Here is a 21,644-nt window from a genome sequence, read left to right as displayed (position 1 = left end):
GAGGTTTGAACAACTGATTAACTGATTAACAACTCTTAACTGATTGAGCTGCCTCCTCTTCTTTGGGTTGTTTGTTTGTTGTTTTTTTTTTTTTTTTTTTTGGTTTTTTGAGACAGGGTTTCTCTGTGTAGCCCTGGCTTTCCTGGAACTCACTTTGTAGACCAGGCTGGCCTTGAACTCAGAAATCAGCTTGAGCTGCCTCTATGTTATTTTTGTACTTTTTTTTTTTTTTTTGCTATTTGCGTTTTTCTTTTTTTAATATTTAAATTCTACTTTTTAGTTTAGTGTGTTTTCATTTGTTGATTATTGGAAATTAAATTCAGAGTTTTGTGTATTCTAGGTAAGTTGTACTACTGAACTCTATCCCCACTGTTGTTTTGAGACAGGGTCTCACTATGTAGCTAGCCCTGGCTAGTCTGGAACTGGCTGTACAGACCAGGCTGGCCTCAAACTCAATTTGTCTGTTTCTGCCTGCTAGGTGATAGCATGGGCCAGCTACCATACCCACCTGCATACATTTGTGCATCCTGTGGGTGTCAGTGCTCAGAACTGCTGCTTTCTCTTCAGATTCTCATTCTAGTGTTTTGGAGACAAGGTTTCGTGTGCAGCCCGGGCTGCACTCGTGTGTTTCTACCCCCTAAGTCTTAACTAATGTTTATTTTATTTTTAGCCTAAGTGCAGTCTTGTAGCCCAGGCTGTCTGTAACTGAAAATAACCTAGGATGACTTTGAATTGATCATCCTCCTGCCTTTGCCTCCAGGGGCATTTGCTACTACACCTGGTTTCATGCAGTGCTAGGAGTTGAGTCCTGGGCTTCATGCATGGTAGGCAGGCACTCTACAAATTAAGTTGTGTTCCATCCCCAGTCGGATTTACTCCACTAAGAACCTGACAGTTGTTCATCTTACTTTTCTTAGTCAATACAGTTTTACGTTTTGTTTTGTTTTGTTTTGTTTTCTAATCATTTTTAATGTATGGGGGGTGGGAATATCCATGAGCGAAGGTGCCAGGACAGATCCCAGGCATCAGATACTCCTGGAACTGGAGTTGCAAGTGGATGTGACTGACTGATGTGGGTGCTGGGAATTGAACCTGGGCTATCTGGAAAAGTGTGCATGCTGAGCCTCTCCCCAGCTCTAGTGAATACATTTAGACTATAGATTTTACTGTGGCTTGTGATTTGACTACATAGTTTTGATTTTCTATTATTTCAGTATTCTGCAGTTTTTTGTTTGGTTTTTGTTTTTTACATTTATTTACTTTGTGGGAAAGTGCACGTGTACCATAACATACTTGTGGAAGTGAGAAGAGTTGATTTCCTTCTTCCACCATACAGGTTTTAGGGATTGATCTTAGGTGGTCAGGCTTGATGGGAGGTGCCTTTTAACTGCTGCCCTGCCCTGCCAGCCCTTTTGTGTTTTGTTTAATGATAGTGGTATTGAACTTAGGGCACATTAAGCATATGCTTTGCCATAGAGTTATACTCACAGCCCAGTTTTTCAAAATATGTACTTTAGCCTAATGGTTATTTCAAGAGACCACTTTTTAAACTTTTATTGATAATACCTAATTCAATTTAGATGAAAAGTTTTCTTGTTTTTTGGTTGTTTTGTTTAGTTTTATTTTTTTCTTTTGAGACAGGATCATATGTAGCCTTGGGTAGCCTCAAACTTTGTAGCCAAGGATAACATTGAACTTCTGCCACAGTCCCTAAGTACTGGGATTACAGACTCTTATGCTACCATGCCTTTGTTGTTTGGTTTGGGGTTTTGGTTTTTCCAGATAGAGTTCTCTGTATAACACCCCCGGCTGTCCTGGAACTCACTTGGTAGACCAGGCTTACAAAACCACCTGCCCTCTGCCACCGCACCCGACTGGTACTTAACTTTTTTTTTTTTTTTTTTTTTATGTGTTATTTATTTTATGTATATGAGTACACTGTAGCTGGAAGGATGGTTTGAGCCTTCATGTGTTTTTTTTTTTTTTTTTTTAGGACCTCTGCTCAATCTGGTCAACCCTGTTCTATCCAGCACAAATATTTACTTATTATTATTGTTGTTATTACTATTTTTATTTATTTATTTATTTATTTATTTATTTATTTATTTATTGTGACCGGGTTTCTCTGTATAGCCCTGGTTGTCCTGGAACTCACTCTGTAGACCAGGAACTCAGAAATCTGTACACCTCGAACTCAGAAATCCACCTGCCTCTGCCTCCCAAGTGCTGGATTAAAGGCGTGTGCCACCACCGCCTGGCTGGTGATTTATTTATTATTATACATAAGTGCACTGTAGCTGTCTTCAGACTCATCAGAAGAGGGCGTCAGATCTCATTATGGGTGGTTGTGAGCCACCATGTGGTTGCTGGGATTTGAACACAGGACCTTTGGAAGAGCAGTCAGTGCTCTTACCTGCTGAGCCATCTTGCCAGCCCTTAACTCTGTTTTTTAATTAGAATGTTTAAAAATAGTTTTCTTTGGGGTACAAGAGATGCCAGGGTTGAACCCAGGGCCTCACACCTGCTGAGCTGAAGTTTTATCACTGAGCTACACTCTCTAGCCCTAAGGTCTGTCCCTATCACTGCAAATCAGTACATCAAAATGCTAAACAGGACTGAAAGTATGCTCAACTATAGAGTGCTTACCCACACCACAGGGCCCTTGGTTGGATCCTGAATGGGAGCAGGAGGTGAGGAGGTGGGGAAGACACCTTACCAAGTATAGAAGTACGTATGACCCAGCAGTTCGACGTAGAGACCTGGAGAAATGAAACAGTGACTCCCATCACTGCATGTGGGGATGTTCTAGCTAGTTTGTAGTGGTAGTTCAAAGGTCCGAGAAATGAAGTTTATATAAGAATTTATACAGTAGATTAGTGATTGCAGGAGCCTGGAATGGTAGAGGATAGAGAAAAATTAGTATGGAGGGGGTGGGATATAGATCTTGTTGAAAATATTCTAAGCTGTCTTAGGGTAGAGATTGCATAAATCTGGTCATACTAGAAACAGTTAAACTACATAGTACATTTGAATGTAAGTGGTAAACTATATCCTGATAACATTTTTGTCTTAGTTTTAGATATTTTTCATTTTTCCTTTTTTTGTTGTTTAAAGTCTAGTAAACTTGCACAAAACCTCACAAATCAGTGAGTCAGCATTCTAGTAGCTGCACTACAATAACATAAACAAGTGAAAGGAGAGGGTGGGGGATAGGATAGGATAATATGACAGGTACATGTAGGAAACTCAGACTAAAAGATTGAAAATTATGATACACTAAACATTTTAAACTTAGTGTGATCTTTATAATTACTTTTTATAAAACGGGGCTGGAGAGATGGCTCAGTGGGTAAGAGCACCCGACTGCTCTTCCGAAGGTCCTGAGTTCAAATCCCAGCAACCACATGGTGGCTCACAACCATCCATAAGGAGATCTGACACCCTCTTCTGGAATGTCTGAAGACAGCTATAGTGTACTTACATATAATAAATAAATAAATAAATAAATAAATAAATAAATAAATAAATAAATCTTAAAAAAAAAAAACCCGAATTAAGTATGCTTGCTTCTGCCTTAAAAAAATTTCAGCTATAAACAGAATGGTTATTTACCAAGTAAAAGTTTCTGGTCCCAGAATCATGTGAAGAAAGCTTTCGTGTCAGGTTCCTGTGGGCAACTAGAACATCTACAAAGATGAATCAAACCACAAGGCTCAAAATGTGCTAAGGGTGTGTGCCAAGGCTGCTTTTGGTCTGGTTTTGTCTTTTCGAGGGCTCCATTGCCCAGCCCACTAGATGCTGGCACCACAGGCAGTGGGTATCCAGGGTTTGAAGAAGCTGGTGGTGTATGTTAAAGAACTTGGTCTTTATTGCAGATTTCTGACATAAAATTTAAAACTCTGGGATTTTCTGGAAGATAGTCTTTGTTAAACTGATGAGGAAATTAAGTTAGGTTCCTGGCTTCAGGGTGAGAGGGCTGGTTGCCCGAAAGAGACCACTCAGGTCCCGAGTGTATAGGGATTTGTAGTAAAGGAAGGGTGTGTAAACCGAGTCCCTTGAGCAGCTAGGATTCAACCAAGCCTCACTAAAAGATGAAACCCTGGATAAACTAAGCCGGCTTAGTGGTCTCCATGGAATGACCTGATAGAAACATTGTATCTCTTTCTGGACCCTGGCCTGTGTTTCTTTTATGACTCAAAATCCCAAGTACAGCTCTTCTAGTTCTGTTGGGGGCTTTCTAGTGAGGGCTGGAACCTGAGGGCTGAGGAGAAAAGTACTTCCACATAGTAGACCCCGCCTCCTCCTTTGGATGCATTCTGATGGAGCTCCTGACGCCTGTATCCACCTAGTGGCGGGACTAAATTTTACAGTTAGAGCTGACCCTGAGTTGCAGGACCAGGGCTGTCTTTTCTGTTTCTTTGCAGATAGAGATATCTTGCTTCTTAGTTGTAGGCAACACATGAACTAGACCTCAAGCCTTTTTTTTTTTTTAAAGGTTAGATGCAGTTGATTAGGTTAAACTTGAAACCATGTTTGCTATGAGGCCTCATTGCAGTTCCATTCCAAACATGTTTCTAGTTTGTTGTTGGACTTTTCTTCCCTCAGGAGTTTTGTTTTTAATCTTATCAATTCAGCAGCTGAAGGCGTCCCCTGAGTTTGAACCTGAGACCCACATGCTGGACAAGAGACAGACGTCTAGAAGTTGTTCTGCCGGTCATAGACATGACTGGGCACATGCACACAATAGTAAATAAGAATGTAAAAACAAACCCCTTGGCTTTCTGATTTTTTTTCTTTTCTGTAAAATACTGATAACTTCTTTTTGTGGGATGTGGGGTGGGAGTGGAGGTCAGGACACTAGTGCAAGGTGGGAAGGAGGCAAAACAAGACCTACTGGACCCTGCCCTACCTCTGTCTTTTCATCAGAATCGAGGGAGGGGCAGTTTGAAAACGACTTCTCCAGAAGAAAAGGAAAAATCTAGCCTGGTAGTTAAGTACTGGCCAATTATCTCTGAGGCCACTCTGGGCTTAATCCCCAGTGTGACAGGAAAATAAAGTAAAAGCAGGAGAGAGTCAGTACCCATGGAAGAGGGGCATGTTTCTAGTTGTACATACATGATCATGAACATAGAGATCCCAGAGTAGAATCAGCAGGTATTAGAAGGTAACGTTTGTGGGACTGCTGTATGTAGCAAGAGTGGCTACATTACAGAGAATGCTGCTTAGTAATAAGGTTTACCCCTTCCCTTCTCTCTCTGGCAGGGCCCTGCTATTGTCACCTTGGTGGTCCTAGATAGAACTCACTATGGAGTTCCGCTAGCCTCCACTCTGTGACTAGCTTCCTGCTCCAGTCCTCCTCGTGCAGAGATCACAGGTGTGAGTTACCATGCCTGGCTGGCATAGTGTCATAGTGAGTTACCTGGCTGGCATACTTGTCATCCTGCCTCAGTCTCCCAGGTGCTGGTGTTACAGATGTGCACCTTTATGTTCAACAGTGTTAGTTTCTTCCATTGGATAGTGACTTAAAATCTCTTGAAGGGTTTTAAACCAGTGAATGTTTATCTGTAATGTGATATAATAGTTTATTATTCCCTGCTATGTTACATGACCAAGCAGGTAGCCCTCTGCAAAGGCTCCACATAGTGCCTATTAACTGATTTGGATGCTTTAAGTAGAGCCCCCTCATTTAATTTTAGCCCATCTGTAGATTTAACTGAACCACTAGTTTAACTACAAGTCTATCCTAAGATCCGAAGAGCAAGTTATAACTTAATGTTTCTATCTTCTACCATTTTCTTCTCCATAGAAGAGAGAAGGTGAGGTGGGTGGGGAGCAGGGTGGGGCGGGGGTGAAGGGTATAGGGGACTTTCGGGATAGCGTTTGAAATGTAAATGAAGAAAATATCTAAAAAAAAAAAAAAATTAAAAAAAAAAAAAAACAAGAGAGAAGGTGGTTACATGGAGAGTGTCAGGACCCTTGCTGAATTGTCTTAGATGGTGTTTATAAGAGGGTAACTTAACTTTCAAGAGCTGGGTTTGGGTTTTGGTAAATAAACACTAAAAATAACTCATTTCCTAGTACAGGGTAGGGTGGGGTATGCTTTAAGACAGAGTCTCATGTATACTGAGTTGGTTCTAACTACCTTGAGTTACAAGCATGAGCCACCACACCCAGTGTTTGTGGTGCTGGATGGAACCCCCCAGGGATTTGTGCATGTTAGACAAGCACTCTGCTGCTGCGCTATATCCCCAACCCTAATCTGTGTATATATTTTATTAATCTAACTTGGTGTGAAGTTTTAACACTTATTTTTTATTGTGTAATGGTTATTTAGAAAGTAGATTTGGGTAGTTCATATTTATAAGCTTCATGAATACTGTTTTTCGTGGAAATTTGAAAATGTAAGAGCATTTTGAGATGATTTTTTTTTAAGCACTTTTCTTCCAGTGCCTTCAGTTTCATACATATTCACCAACAAGCTTGTCTGGCAGATGTCTTTTGCTTTTGTATGTGTACTAGAATACAGATACTCCTTAGGCTAAGTGTTTGTCTCTAGAGATGGTTTTAGCATTTCATGGGAGCACCAAGGTCTGAACATCATTGCTGTCTCTTCTGGAGGCAGTGGATTTTGTTTCCCCACGGTAGCACATGGCACACCCTGGGAGATTGGTGGTGGTGGTGGTGGTTTTGTTTTGTTTTTTTCTCTTCTTTCTTTTTCTGCAGCAGGACCGCACTGGGTGGTGGGAAGTGATACTACCTGAAGGTGACATCTGTCTCTTTTCCTTCTGTTCTTTTACTCTATCTCCTGGTAACTGGGAAAAGGGTATGATCTAGTTTAAATTAATGTGGATTGGTTAGACTATCTTCCTTTGGAGGATTCCTGGCCTGCAGTTGAAAATTTATCTATCTAGCTTTGGGCATAACCTGTTTTGGGATCTTGTACATTAATAATTAGAAGAAAGTTGTGTATTAACTTGGGGTGTGGATGAATATGTTCAAAATTTTTTTTATTACAGAAATTTATAAGTCCTTTGAATTTGTTAATGTGGGAGTCCTCTTAGGAGTTCCTGCCTGTCTCTATTAGGATGGGATTTAGATGGGAGTAAAGCTGGAAAGATGTTAACTCAGTGGAGTTGAATATTCCTTAGTATTTCCTTAGCATCCCCATCACTATTTAAAACATTTAAGTATAAATAAAAGACTTCAACTATATTCTGATGTATAATTTTGAGGATATTCATTTCTGATGTTAGATGTTTGAATGTGGGTGATGAGGGAAAAAATACTGATTATTTTTGGTGTTCCCAAAACAAATTGTTGGCTTGGGCTAGACCTAAGTGTTTCCCAGTTATGGGGGAGGGATTAAGTCTGGGTGTTGAAGTCTGCCTGTCACTAGTGCTTTGTGCCTGGCTGCAGAGCTGTGCCCTGGAACGCAATGCTTGCTTTTCTTGCCCTTTTTGCATGTTTGCATGAGCCCTTCTACTTTACCAGTGTTTTAACATTTTTATTGAATATCGTCTTTATGATTTTTTTCCTTCTGCACATTTCTTGGTTATTCTTTAAATCAACTCACCCTTTAAAATCTACATATCAAGACTTTAGTCTCAAAAAAGCTAAAAAAAGTAAAACCACAACAACTTTAATGTTTATAAATTGTCTGAAATACAGGTATAGTGGAAGATGTTTTTTTAACTTGCTCCTTAAAGAAACATGTAAGTATGTCCAGAGAGGCTTTCCCACCTAAAATCATCTTAGTTTTGAGGGTATGAAATTCTTCTTGGATGAAGTGCTTCCCCATGTGCTGGATGTTTAAAGCTCTGACTTTGAATGGGAGTATGAGTAGTGAAAACTTTGCTGGAAGAACAAGATGAGAGGAGGGCTCATGGGATTGGCGGGAGCTGCCTGCCAGAACAAGTCTTACTTAGGCAATGTGAGGGTACTTGGCTGTGCATGGCAAAGCCTGGGCTCCTAGCCTTGCAGTGAACAGTTGGTTTGCACTTTCCCAAGAGTGAGTCTGTGTGTGTCCACATCTCACGCTGTCCATCTCTTCTGCAGGTCTGATCTTGCTCTTCTACCTAGTGTTTTATGGGTTCTTGGCTGCACTCTTCACATTCACAATGTGGGCCATGCTCCAGACTCTGAATGATGACATTCCAAAATATCGAGACCAGATTCCTAGTCCAGGTAATTGTGTTGAAGTTATCACAGCTTTTAAAACAACTTGGGTTACTGTTTGTCTTTACCACAGAGCAGTTTTATATCACAGCAGATGAAGAAAGTTAAACTTTAGAGTTGGGTAATGCCAATGATTTATTTCATATTTAGTTTAAAGACCTTTAAATCGTTTACTGGTAAGTTTTGGGTCCTTTGACAGAACTAAGCAGAAATGAACATTGGAACCGTTCTAAAGAGTTGGAATGGTCTCGTGAAACTGTGAAGCACATCGGCTCTGATTTGAGTTACACTGTTAGTTTTATAAAATAGATGCCTGTGGTTTTAATTGGTTGGTATGAAAGTGGTAAAAATATTGCATCATTAGAGAATAAAATCAATGTGTTCTCTGTTGTCATTAAAAAAAAAAAATCTGTTATACTAGAGAATGCACTTTTAGCAAAACACTCTTACCTGAAATGTTGGGTACATTTTCCTACACGTGATTTACAATCTGAATGCCAGCTCTGCTTCAGGAGTTGGACATGGTCTTGGCTTCATGGTACTGGCAGTGCTTATTTGGCGATACTGGAAATCAAATCCAGGGCCCCTGCAGTGCTAATAAGCAAGTGCAGTGCTCTAGCACCAAGCTACATCCCTAGCCTGGTCCTAGTCTCTTCAGCAGACTAAATACTTATTAGGAAAAGTGAAAAAAGAATTCTGAAAAGTAAGAATGATGGTGAGGGAGTGAGTATCTGGTCTTGGAGGCATTTAGAGAGTAAAAGTAATACACGGGATTCCCCAAGTGTAAACAAGTGTTCTAGAGACAGCAAGGGAGTGGGGAAGTGGCAAGGAGAATGAGAGGCAGGCAGCTGGGGAAGGTGGAGGCTGGTCTCTAGAGCATTTGGGGTTTATCCACGTCTGAGGTGTCTTTCAGGGACCACCAGGCAAATGTCTGGAGCCATTGTTAGCTATTAGAACTTAAGAGGTACTGCTGCCAGTGTAAGCCAACGATGCTGCTGAGCAGGACAGGCCTTCCCACAGAATTAACCGGTTCAAACTCACCATGCTGAGGCTAAGGAACCCTAGCCTATATTCTGCTCGATGGATGGACTTCTGAGCCACACCGACTTTGCCGCCACTTTTTCACAGTCTAATCATTTTTTTTTTTTGATTTTTCTTGTTTCTTTTGTTTATACCTAATATATTCCTATTTGCCCTCTGCCTATACTAATTTAAAGTTCATTTTCTTGCCATTTAAGTTATACATGACTTTGTTTTTATCAACCGTAGTCTGATTTACTTCAGAAATGCTAAGCTGTCTGTAATTGTATAAACCATCTAAACAGTAAAGTGTTCAAAACTAAGTTCTGTATAAAATTGTAGTTTTACAGTATAAATAAGTAAATATATAAACATACATATGTATATTACAAAGTTTTTTAGCTATGAGAAATGTTTACATTAAAGTTGGGAGCCAGATTCTTCTTCGTAGAGAAGTATGTTTGCCTTTTCTTTGCTCTGTTACATGGGTATCAACTCCTGATGTGAAATTGTTACTGATGGTAATTTTAGTTGGTATATCAGAAACATATTTAGGTGGTGGAGCAATGCTTATTGAAGGAAGAGTGTTTATCATAGGGTTCAGAAAGGAATGAAACTCTTCAGTTGAACACAGTTGACTATCTTTTGTATGTTTCCACACAGTTGTATTTTTGAATGAAAAAGCGCTTAGACTGAGTAGGTGGGCTCCTGTCTGGTGGCTTATACATATAGTCTTTGTATTCTGGTATCGTATGCTCAAGTTTTTTGGATTTTGTTTTGTTGCTTAATCCGTAGCAGCAAGCATACAGAAACAACAAAACCACAACCAACCAAACAAACAAAAATCCCCAAACCTCTAAAATATTATTGATAAAAACCTGCGTTGGAAAGTCCAAGTAAGAGCCAGAGAGATAGCTCAGTGATAAGGGAACTCACTGTGTAAACACGAGGACTTGAGTTTAGATTCCTAGTATCCAAGTAAAAGCCAAGCAGTGCCACTTGTGCCTGTAACTCCAGTCAGGAGGGTGAGGCTCGCTGACCAGCCTGCTTAGCAGAAAAGCCACCAGCTCCAAATTCACTGTGTGACACATACACAGAATTCAGAGTCAGGAGTGATGATTATAATTAACTGATAATCATCAAGTTTGGAGACTTTCTAACTTGATACTGTCTAAGAAGTCTTAAAGATTTGAGTTCTTTTTGATGTCTTTCCTAATTGGATCCAAATAGAGCGTTGTTGATAATTGTAGCATATTTGTGACCACATGGCCCTTCAGGAATAAGTAAGGGATGAGGGGGACTTCTTGCTGTCAGTAACTCTCCCTGTCTGCTTTTAGGACTTATGGTTTTTCCCAAACCACAGACTGCCTTGGAATATACATTCAGCATGTCTGAGCCACAGACTTACAAAAAGTTCGTTGAAGACCTGAAGAGTTTCCTAAAGCGTAAGTGTGCGGTCCTAGAAGATGGAGGAGAGCTTGTACTCACTAACAGAGCCCAGTGTCGTGCCATGACGGCCTTTCGAAGCAGCATTTTTAGAGTTTGTTTTATTCTCTTGTTTTTCCCCTTTCAAGCACAGACAGCCAGGAAGATCTGCAAGTAAACTCAGTTAGTTGTAAGAATGAAGCCATATCTGTGTCATCTAAGACAGTGCCTCTGAGTGTCAGCACTTTGCTGGGTTCTGGGGATGGAGCAGGTTGCCGAAAGTGCTCCCAAGTGCTCTGCCACGCCTGTGCCACAGCCCATTTGGTTTTTTTTGTTTGTTTGTTTTGTTTTGTTTGTTTTTTTGTTTTATATCCAGGATAGTACCTAAGTGGGGATGGCATAGTTGCCATTTCTGAAAGTTGGCCTATGTCAATTTTTTAATTATTCATCTTAAGAGTGATCAGTATGTAGTGCTTTTAATTAGCATTGTAGCCACGTCCTCCTTGTTGTGGCTGGCATAACCATTCATAGAAATGATGCTACCAATCGAATGAGTGCTAAAAGCTTCAGCTTACTGTTATCACCTTGTCCCCTTCTCAGCCGTATTATACCACAATTGTTCTCTAAAGATGCCAAAGCCACCAAACAAGCTTTCCCAGTACCACGGCCTGTCTGTCTAGCTTGCTTGTTCAGCTTTCATCGAATATTCTGTGCTAGTGGCTCTTGCTGTTTGCTGATGGTTTACTAATCACCTCAGCCTCGTTCCTCAGTATTCTTCCTTATCTAGTTTATTAACAGGATTTTTTACTTCATTTTTACTCTTACAGCACACTAAAATTCATTGTCTTTAAGTCTGCCAAATACTTGTGCAGAACCCTGCTCTGGATAAAACCGCATAGTTCCTGAGTTAGGCTCCTCCTCTGATCCTGCTTAGAGCAGCACAGGGTGAAGACAGGACTAGGTGGTAGTAAGCCCCTCCTCCTTCAGTGGGCATGTGCTGCTGCCTGGTGAGCCATTGCCTTCCTCTGATGTCGCTGATGGGATGGTTGCTGGCCTTTGCTCAAGCCTCTGACCTTTTCCTTCCCCTATAAGTCACCTTCATATAACACAGTATCTTCCTTCAAACACTAAAAGGAAACTGGGCTGTGGCTGAGTCAGTAGAGTGCTTGCCTAGCATGTGGGTACCCGGGGTTCCACCTCCTTCTCCTCTCCTAAATCTAGCATGATACCTACCTCCTTAAAACCTCAGCACTTGGGAAGTGGAGGCAGGAGAATCAAAAGTCCAGTGTATTCAGGATCATCTTCAGTTAAACAATAAATTCAAGGCCGCTTTGGGCAACATGAGACCCAGTCTTCAAGAATGAATGAGTGAATGAATGAATGAAGAAAGGAAGAAAGAGAGAAGAGATAATAGAAGTCCTTAGTTCTTCCATTGCTAGTAAACACCCACACTAGCCACCATGTTGCTGGTCTTGTTTCTTCATGTGAGGCCACTTGGACGTCTGCTCTTTGGCTCTGGTCCTTCTCTGTCTCAGAAACATCATCCTTGGTCTATATTCCTTTTATTGAATTCTTGTCAACTTAGACAAGTCTGTAATTTCTCCCTATCTTGAAAAAAATCCTCCTGATCTCTCCCACGCTGTCTGTATCTATCTTTCTAAACCTCTTTGCCTTAGTAGTTAATGTGTTTATTAATTAAATAATTTTAAACATTTTGTGAACATTTCCTGTGCTTTAAAAAATACAATGGTAAGAGCCTGCAGTGAAGGCAGTAATTTCTCGCTGTATTCCTTCTAGCTGAGCCATTGTTTGTTTTAAGAGGGCAGTTGGGACAGGCACTTGCCATCTAGCAGTGAACAAATCTGTCTTGTAGAACTTCTAGTCTATAAGTAGTGTGTTAGGAGGGAGATACAGTGGAGAAAGGGTGGGGAGGTTTCTCTAAGCTGGAACTCACTCTGTAGACTAGGCTAGCCTCAGAAATCTGCCTGCCCTGCCTCTGAGTGCTGGGATTAAAGGTGTGTACCATCACTGCCCTGGCTGAGCTGTTGGTTTTTAAAGGGTGCTCTGAGATGCCTCAGTGTGATGAGGTGGGAAGGAGCCACAGATTGTCTAAAAGTTGGTGGGTGAGAGGGAGAAGGGCGCTGCATACACTAGACCAGGCTCATGGAGGGGGAGCACCCATCAGACCTCCTCCTTTGTGCCCCTGAATGCCCATAGTTTGCTGCACATGCATTTCTCTCTCTTCTTCCTTTCTGGTTTCTAAACATGTTATTTCTTTATTGTTTAACTGTATCTTTTAACCTCTGTCTGCCAACACACTCTTTGCAGCTGGTGTCTTCTCTGTGCTGCACCAGGAGTCTGTTCCACTTCCTCCATCTCTTCTCTGTAGCATAAATGTACTCCTAACATAAGCGCAGTCACATGACCACTTTGGTATAAATTCTGATCATCATGGTGAATTTGGCAGCCCTTTTCCTCAGTTCCTAACACAGTTTTTACAAAATGTACATGGTTCAGATTCTGCCCCCTTTATCCGAGCAGCCACTGTAGCTTACACATCCCCTCAACTTTCAGGTCACTAGATCCCCTTGTCATAACTGTTACGGAGCTGTTTCTTTTCATACCCTGCAGCATTCAACCCATGCTGTTTTCCCTACTAGACTGAGCTCCGCAGGACAGAAGCCATAATGCACGCTTTTGCTGTTGTCTCTGAGGTTGGGCACATGAAGTGTTTTCAAATAGTTCTGTAGTTGTGGCTTGTTCTGGGTGCTCTTGGAAGCAGGATGCCTCAAAGCGGTTACCCAGTAATTCACATTGCTGTTTTATCTCTGAAAAATACTTGTTCTGTGAATGATTTGACTTGTTTCTTGTTGTGTTTGGTATCTTTTCTTGGCTGATGTGGTGCACATATGTTTCCTTTTTAGCATATTCTGTGGAAGAACAGAAGAACCTCACAGATTGTCCTGATGGAGCGCTTTTTCGTCAGAATGGTCCTGACTTTAGGGCATGTCAGTTTCCAGTCTCCTTGCTTCAAGAATGTAGTGGTGTGAATGATGCTAATTTTGGCTATTCCAAAGGACAACCTTGTATTCTTGTGAAAATGAACAGAGTACGTACTCGCCTTACTTCCGCTGCTGCATGTTTCTAACAGGCTCTACATGCGCTGCTGTTGCTGCAGCTGCAGTGTTTTGCTTGTGTTAATGCCTTAAGTGTCTTCTCATTGGGGTAACTTAAGACAGCAGTGCTACTTAATGCTTGGGGGAAATGAATATGACAAAAGGATTCATAGTTTAATTGTAGATTATATAATTTTCTAAATAATGCTAACACATATGGTGTTAAAGGTAATTAAGTACTGGGAATAGAAATAAACCTACATATTAATGAGCACAGTACAGTGTTGTAGTTAAAGCCAAAGCTAACGGGACGTTTTAACAAGACATAACTAAGAATTAAGTCCAAAAAAGTAAGCCAGAAGGAATGTGGAACTGGATCTGTGTTTTAAAGTGAGCTTATACATTGATTTTAATGGGGGATGTCTTCAGTTACACTGGCCTGCAAGGTCTGTCCTCACTGTGTCTGCTGTACTTGCTGAAAATGTACTCTCGTCAAAGGGCCGCCTTCTGAGTTCATTAGAAATGGGCCGTTACATGATGAGACTGGGGTACTGTGCTTGCTTTATAGGCAGGCTTTGGGGGTGGGGAGCGGGGGTGGGATAAGCCTGGATGAGGACAAACCAGCGACAGATCCAGCTGGCAGGGTTTTCATCCGTGGGCACCTAGAGCTTTCCATGAGTGGGAGACTAGGGGCTGCTGTACACACTACTCTGTGGGCTTCAGCTCTATACCTGTAGGCATCTATAGGCTTTAGCAGCCTGTCTTTTGGGGGCCTCTCCTGTATGTCCTGGAAACCTGGACCCAGAACTACATTTGGATTCAGAATGCAAAACAACAACAAAAAGAAAAAACTTAGAGCCGGGTGTGGTGGTGCACACCTTTAATCCCAGTACTTGGGAGGCAGAGGCAGGCGGATTTCTGAGTTCTAGGCCAGCCTGGTCTACAAAGTGAGTTCTAGGACAGCCAGGGCAATACAGAGAAACCCTGTCTCGAAACTTCCCCCCACCCCACCCCCCCAAAAAAATTTAGAAGACAGGGCCAGTGGTAAAGGCTCTGGCCAAATGCCTGAGCTGAGTTTGATCCCAGGGCCCACGCACGTGCTGGAAGAGCAGTTTGCCCTCCATATTCCACATACATCCCCCTACACACACACACACACACACACACAAATACACAAAGGAGAATAGTTTTTAAGTAGACAGGTGACCACAAATAAGATAGTAGATGCAAAGGCACAGGTTATAGCTCAGATTTAGTGCTTTGTTACCACCCTAAGAAAAAAGTGTGTGGGAGAACATAATTCAGGATTCTTCTTAATACATGACTTTAGGGGGAGAGATAGCTGTGAGCGTACTTTCATAACGTATATTTTATTATAGATGGGAGTGGTGGTGCATACCTGTGATCCCAGCGTTTGAGAGGCAGGGGCTGGACTATCCCCAAGGCTAGCCTGGGCTGTAAGCAGGACCCACCCTTTATCAAAACTAGCACACATAATGGTTTATTCCATTATGTAACTTAAGGGTGTGTTGTTTTAAATGTGGCAAGTGTGGCTGAGTTGAATAGAGTAGTATTAATCTCAGCTGCTTTGTCCCTGATCCCCAGCAATAGAAGAGAAGGTTCCATTGCATTCTTGTGTGCTGACTGACCCATGTTCTTAACCTTAGATAATCGAGTTAGTCCCAGACGGAAATCCACAAATATCGTGTATACCAAAGGTTAGTATTCAAGTCACTCAACCTTTCATGTTTCTTAAATACTTAAAATATCACTAGGCTTTCTGGGGTGATCCTGTCTTTCCTAATAGAGAATTTAAAAAGGATATTTTCTGTTTGTTTTGTATATACTTGTTTCATATACACTACATTTTATCAATTTTAGGATATATGTTTTCCATAGTTTAGTAATGAAGTTAGCATTACAACCCCAGGCGTCGTCCTGTTGTATATCAGTAGTTTTTTATTTCCAGTGTAAAATTTGTTGTGCTTATTATCAGTTTCACCTGAGAATTAATGAACTATACTGTTTTTCCTTCAGATATAGGCATTCTTCCTCTTTCCTCTCCCCTCTCCCCCAGAGTGCTATGCATTTCATCCTATAGCTTCTGTTTGCTTTGCATGCTGCAAATACAATTAAGAGAAATGTGCAAACAAAGAGTGAAACTTCTAAAGAGACACAATCTCTAAATGTGTTGTTGCGCTAGATACTAGCGCTTACTTCCAATTGTAATGCAGAGCGAGCTGCCTAAAATGTTGCATTGAACTCATTTTTTTGAAGGTATATTTAGTTTATAACTATGAGTACACTGTAACTGTCTTCACCAGAAGAGGGCATTGGATCCCATTACAGATGGTTGTGAGCCACCATGTGGTTGCTAGGAATTGAATTCAGGACCTCTGGAATAGCAGTCAGTGCTCTTAACCCACTGAGCCATCTCTCCAGCCCAGCCCATAATTAAGTTTCTTACTTGGCAGTAATTTCTTACTTGGGCAGAAACTTTTGCAAATGTCACTCCTCATAATCACTTCAGTTCCTTGTCCCCCGCTCCTATCCTTTCTGCCTTTATAGGTCTTTGGGAAGGTGCAGTATTTGCGCTCCTGTGAGCTGCTGCTTTGGAGGTACCTTTTTAATTGTAGAGAATTATCCAGTGTTTAGAGTGACGGCTACAGTCTGTAGCTTCTCTCCTAGGTGGGTGTGAACATGCGCACAATAGAGACATTCGAGGCACTACCTCCTTGTGCTACACACACTTTTCCAAGAAACAAAATAGAAAACCAGAATTTTAGCTGAGCATGGTGTCATGCCTGTAATGTCTGCACCCGGGAAGATGAGGCAGGAGGATTAAGATTTTGGAGCTAACCTGAGCTATATCGATACATCCTACTTTAAGCAGGGCATGGAGGTGCTTGCCTTTACTTGAGTGATCAAGGCAGTCAAATCAGTTTGGGGCTAGCATGATCTGCATAGGGCAGCCAGAGCTATATAGTGAGATCTCGTCTCAAAAAGGAGGTTGATTTTAAAATACAACTAAATGCATGGCACATGTAAGCAGATTTTATTTGTTTGATGTTTGTATTTATGTGTGTGTGCATACACTTGTGTAATAGCACACATGTGAGGTTAGGGACAAGTGATTTTCTTGGCTGTACAGGTTCTGGGGATCAAACTCCAGTTGTCAGTCTTGGCAACGAGCAGCTTTACCCACTGGGCCATCTTGTTTGCCCAGTAGGTGGATGTTTCTTGATAAATTATTCTAAAAATCCAGTTAACATACACTTTTCAGCTCTTAACATGAAAGCATACTATTTCTTGATAGTCACATTAGCATCATACTTTAAGTAAAAATAGGTTCAGCGAACAATTAATATATTAATGTAGCAAAACATTCATTGGTATGACTTTTTTCCTTCATGTTAAATGTAAGATTTTAAGTGTTTTCTGTGCAAGAGATTGAGCCATTTGCACTGCAGCATAGCACACAGTGCTGGCTGGTGAGTGGCAGCAGACCTGAACAACACCCTCTAGGAGAATCCCTTTTGGGGTGGCCATTCTTAACTGTGGCCATTGATTCTGAGTTATTATCTACTGCTTTCCCATACCATTTCATCTAGATCATTAGAACTTGGGTTTTCTTGTCTTTTGTTGATATTGTTATCATTTGGTTGGTTTGCTACATGGTGATAAAGGTCTATAATCCAACTAGAACTAGATAGCCAAGGCAAAAGCCTACAGAACAACAGCAGAACTGAACAGTTCCATCAGTGTGCCTGATGCCCTCCCTGTCTGCCACTTATGAGAGTGGCGATTGCCTGCCACAGACATGGTCTCCCAGCCATGACATACAGAAAGCAGAGAGCAAGCAGGAGAGCATGCTGGTTAGTCAGTCTGATTCTGCCCTGTCTTCTGTGTGCTGCGCTGGAATCCCCAGCGCTACATAGACGTCTGTCAGCTCATCCAGATGGAACACCTACCCCCAGGCCCTTCCTTCCCTGTTTAGTGATGCTCATCAGTGTGGGTTGGCTTCTGAGGATTTGTGTTTGTGCAGTGCTAGGAATCCACTCAGAGTTCCCATGCACTGCATGTGTCTGTGCAGAAAGTTAGTGATTGACAGAGTCTTGGTGCTTTATTTTCCTATTTATTCATGGGAACTATGAATGCTTTTTCTGTTTGTTACATCATAGTTTATCCTGCTTACAGTTCTTATGGTTCTGAAGAGTAACCTCTACCTACCTCTGAGTGTGAATGCTGCTTTCTTGACTGGCGGCTTGTGGGCACCAGTATTTTCCAGCCTGGAAGCACATTGCTTCACTCATCTTGGGAAAACCTCAGCCCACACTTAACTGCTGGTGTATTTTTGCTTTCATTGGTCAAACAGCTGGCTTTGTACAGATAGAGGGCAAATAGTAGTTCCTAGGCAGTGGAGCCAGAGCTGTAACTGAGAAGAGACTCCTAGGATGTATCCGGAAATGGAAGAAGAACCAGGATAGCTTATACAAACATTTAATCATGTAATATTTGTAGTCAAGATGAACAGCCAGGTATGTGCCAAAATCCTAGCACTTGGGAGACTGATATGGGCAGATTACCACAGTTTTAAGACAAGGCTGAACTACACTGTGAGACCTGTTTTGAACAGTGACGACCGACAGTCCTCAGAAACAGTTGTAATTCATGAGGCTGAAGCATCATCTTAGTATCTGCAATTTCATCATAACCACTAACTGTCAGTAATTGTAACAGTTCTGAAAAGTCTTTACCTTGGCCTAAAAAGGATTTCTTTTGCTTTTAACTCTAGGAAGGAAACGGAACAGATATAGCTACTTATCCTGAATTTGGACTTATAGACTTAAAGTATTTTCCATATTATGGAAAAAAACGGCACGTAAGTATTTAGAGTCGTCTCTTAGGAAACTGCTTGTATTGAGATAGCCTGTGTATGGTAGGTGCACACTGTCTATTGTCTTTTGTACATCATCCATATGGTTGGGTTTATGCCAAGTGGGGCGGGTGAATGGAGACTCCGTGAGGACAGCAAGGCAGACGTTCATCAGACTAACAGGATGCTTATTGCCAGAATATTGGCTTTGCTTTTTGGAAAGTAGTGTGTACTCTTCACAGGTTAGATGTAAAAATTCATTATTTAGACACAATAGTATTTTGTGATTTAAACTTTTGAAGTGTATGTGTGTATATGTATGTATGTATGTACGTATATATACATACATATCTCATTTTATAAAATTCTGTCATACTAAACTTGTTTTGAAATTTTTTCAACTCAAAATGACAAGAATAGTGTATTTTCTGAAAGCACATTACCAGATACTATATCTTAACTGTCTTTGTAATTTTTTACTCGTGCGTGTAAACTCACCCCTGATGATGCCTTTATTCTAAAGCTTGCAGTATGCATTTCCTAGGAACAAGAGTACTAGTGCCCAGTGCTTGTGCCATCAGTGGATGGTAACACTGCGCTATCTGTCCACTTACCTGGTCTACATTCTTGAAATCTATCCAGTTGTCCCAGCAGTATCCTTCACAGCAAAATAAGTGTCTTCCATGAGTGCAAGGCCTTGCTGTGGCAGCTCAGTGGCCTGTGATCTGGAGTAACTCCTTCCCCCACCCCAGCCCCCTCTGTTTAGTGTTCTTTAAGCTTTAGAATGAGTCTGGGACTTTGGGGGTTAGGGGACTTAACAGAAGTTTGTATGTATGACACAATTTTTTGTTCTTGGAATTATTTTTCTCATAATTAAATTCATTCGTATTTTTGGAGGCAAGTGAGCATTCTTCTCAGAATCCTATAGGAAGGGCTTTACTGACTGAATCTATTGTCTTGTTGACCATTATCTTTTAGGATGGTCATCCAAGCTTCCATGCTGTAAATTTACACTTTGTTGTTCATCAGGAGGACATAAACTGTGTCTTAGCTTTTCTGCAAAGCTTCAGCATTTGTTGTTCTTGCCAGAATCAGTTATCAGTAGACCTATTCCTTGTGCTGGCCACAGCGATCACTGCATATATCCTCATTATCCTAGGTTAAGGGTGTGTGTAAGTGGAATAGTCAGAGTCAAATGTGGTAATGTGTAACCGAGCCCATAGCAAATGGACATTGTAAACATATATGGAGCAGTTAGACATTAAGTGTAATACATTAATCAGTATGTTAGGATCAGAATACAGCAGTGCTGTAACTTTAAGGGAGGCCTACACTGCATGGGCAGTGGAAACGTTAAACAACTGGGAAAGAAACAGGGAATTGCCAGGAGTCGGGACATCCAGAGGATGAGTCAAGTGGCTGAGTCACCAAACCAGATACCCCTCAAAGCCGTGCTAAGGGAGGAGCTATAGCAAGAAGGAAGGTAAAGAATATAAAAGAATAAGCTAAGTCCGAAGACTTAATTTTACACAGATCAGGTGCGGTGGGGCATGTTTATTAACCCTGACCTTGGAAGGAAGCTAAGGCCAGAGACTTGAGAAATGTGAACTCAGCCTGGGCTACAAATCAAGACTGCTTCAAAAAAGGAAAGTTGAAAGTGACTTCCTGAGTGCAGGCAAAGTTACTAAAGAACTGGAACTAATGTTTGTTCGTCCATTTGCTAGGTTGGATATCGACAGCCCCTAGTTGCCGTCCAGGTCAAATTTGACTCTGGTGTTAACAAGAAAGAAGTAACAGTTGAGTGCCATATTGCTGGAACCAAGAACCTACAAACCAAGAATGAGCGTGACAAGTTCTTGGGACGTGTTTCGTTCAAAGTCACAGCACGTGCCTAGGAATAGGATGTCTCCACAGAATACATGTTGTGTTGTCTCCATTTGTATCAGCTGGACCTGCCATTTTAGGAGTATGAGGCCACCTTGGAGGAGGAAGTGATGTGGTACACACTTGGGTGACATCATAACATGCTTCCAGATCATAGTGTTCAGTGTCCTCTGAAGTAACTGCCTGCTGCCTCTGCTGCCCTTGAACCCATGTACGGTCACCAGACAGGGACCAGTGAGCTCCCGATCCCACACACGCAGAGTGGGGTCTTGTCTTCTGTGTGTAATTGCCAAACGTCTAAAGCTTCATGTGCTGGGCTGTGTAAATATTTTATGGATTTAACACTGGTAACTGCATATTTTGATGCCAACAAAGTTTTAGGGATAAAATGGTACCTTGCCAACATCGAGTGACTTTAGCTGGAAGAAATGTGTGAGAAATTCTGTATGTGAGGAGGGAAAAGGAAAATAAAGTGGATCTGAAAGTAGACTCTGCTTCTTTCTGCGCATGTGTGAGTGCTGCGCATGTGTGAGTGCTGCGCATGTGTGAGTGCTGCGCATGTGTGAGTGCTGCGCATGTGTGAGTGCNCTGCGCATGTGTGAGTGCTGCGCATGTGTGAGTGCTGCGCATGTGTGAGTGCTGCGCATGTGTGAGTGCTGCGCATGTGTGAGTGCGTGCCTGACCGTCTGCTCCAGATTGTTTCTGACATGCTGAACTAGACTGTATCTGATTTTACTGAGAGGACAAACTTTCTGTTGTAGTACATATTTAAAAATACTATTGGGCTGACTTCGAGTGTTGGAATCAAGTCTTCCGCATTCAGTATCCTAGACACAGGGATGAAACAGCATTTAAAGTAGGTGAATGTGCACCGATTTTTTTTTGTTGTTGTTGTTGTTTTGTTTTTTGAATGAATGAAATTCCCAAGATATAAATTGTATAGTTTTTCAAAATGTCTTATTAAGTGCTTTTATTTAGTAGACTATGGACCCTAATAAAAACAAATTGTGAAATACAAAAACTTCAAACTGATTTAAAGCTTGGAACACATGATGGAATCTTATTTCACATCCTGACTGGAGCCCTGCTCTGTCCTTGTAGCCTCGGGTGAATTCTTGCTATAACTGTAATAACTGGAGCTCTTTCTA

At 41.4% G+C, this 21,644-nt stretch overlaps 1 protein-coding gene across 1 annotated transcript in view; it reads left to right on the top strand.

The window, feature by feature from the left end:
• The window catches only part of Atp1b3 (ATPase Na+/K+ transporting subunit beta 3), a 31,433-nt gene extending 10,365 nt beyond the window's left edge, over nt 1–21,068 (top strand). The window contains exons 2-7 of the mRNA XM_021206816.2: nt 8,056–8,184; nt 10,533–10,640; nt 13,545–13,729; nt 15,404–15,454; nt 18,532–18,618; nt 20,337–21,068. Of these exons, the coding sequence (XP_021062475.1) occupies nt 8,056–8,184; nt 10,533–10,640; nt 13,545–13,729; nt 15,404–15,454; nt 18,532–18,618; nt 20,337–20,507 (731 nt within the window). The 3' untranslated portion in view covers nt 20,508–21,068. The remainder of the gene's footprint in view (nt 1–8,055; nt 8,185–10,532; nt 10,641–13,544; nt 13,730–15,403; nt 15,455–18,531; nt 18,619–20,336) is intronic.
• Nucleotides 21,069–21,644: the final 576 nt, after the last annotated feature.

This window comes from Mus pahari, chromosome 10, assembly GCF_900095145.1.
Source record: "Mus pahari chromosome 10, PAHARI_EIJ_v1.1, whole genome shotgun sequence".
Taxonomy (NCBI): domain Eukaryota; kingdom Metazoa; phylum Chordata; class Mammalia; order Rodentia; family Muridae; genus Mus; species Mus pahari.
The sequence above is the reverse complement of the archived record's forward strand: the minus strand, read 5'-3'. Positions and strand labels throughout refer to the sequence as shown.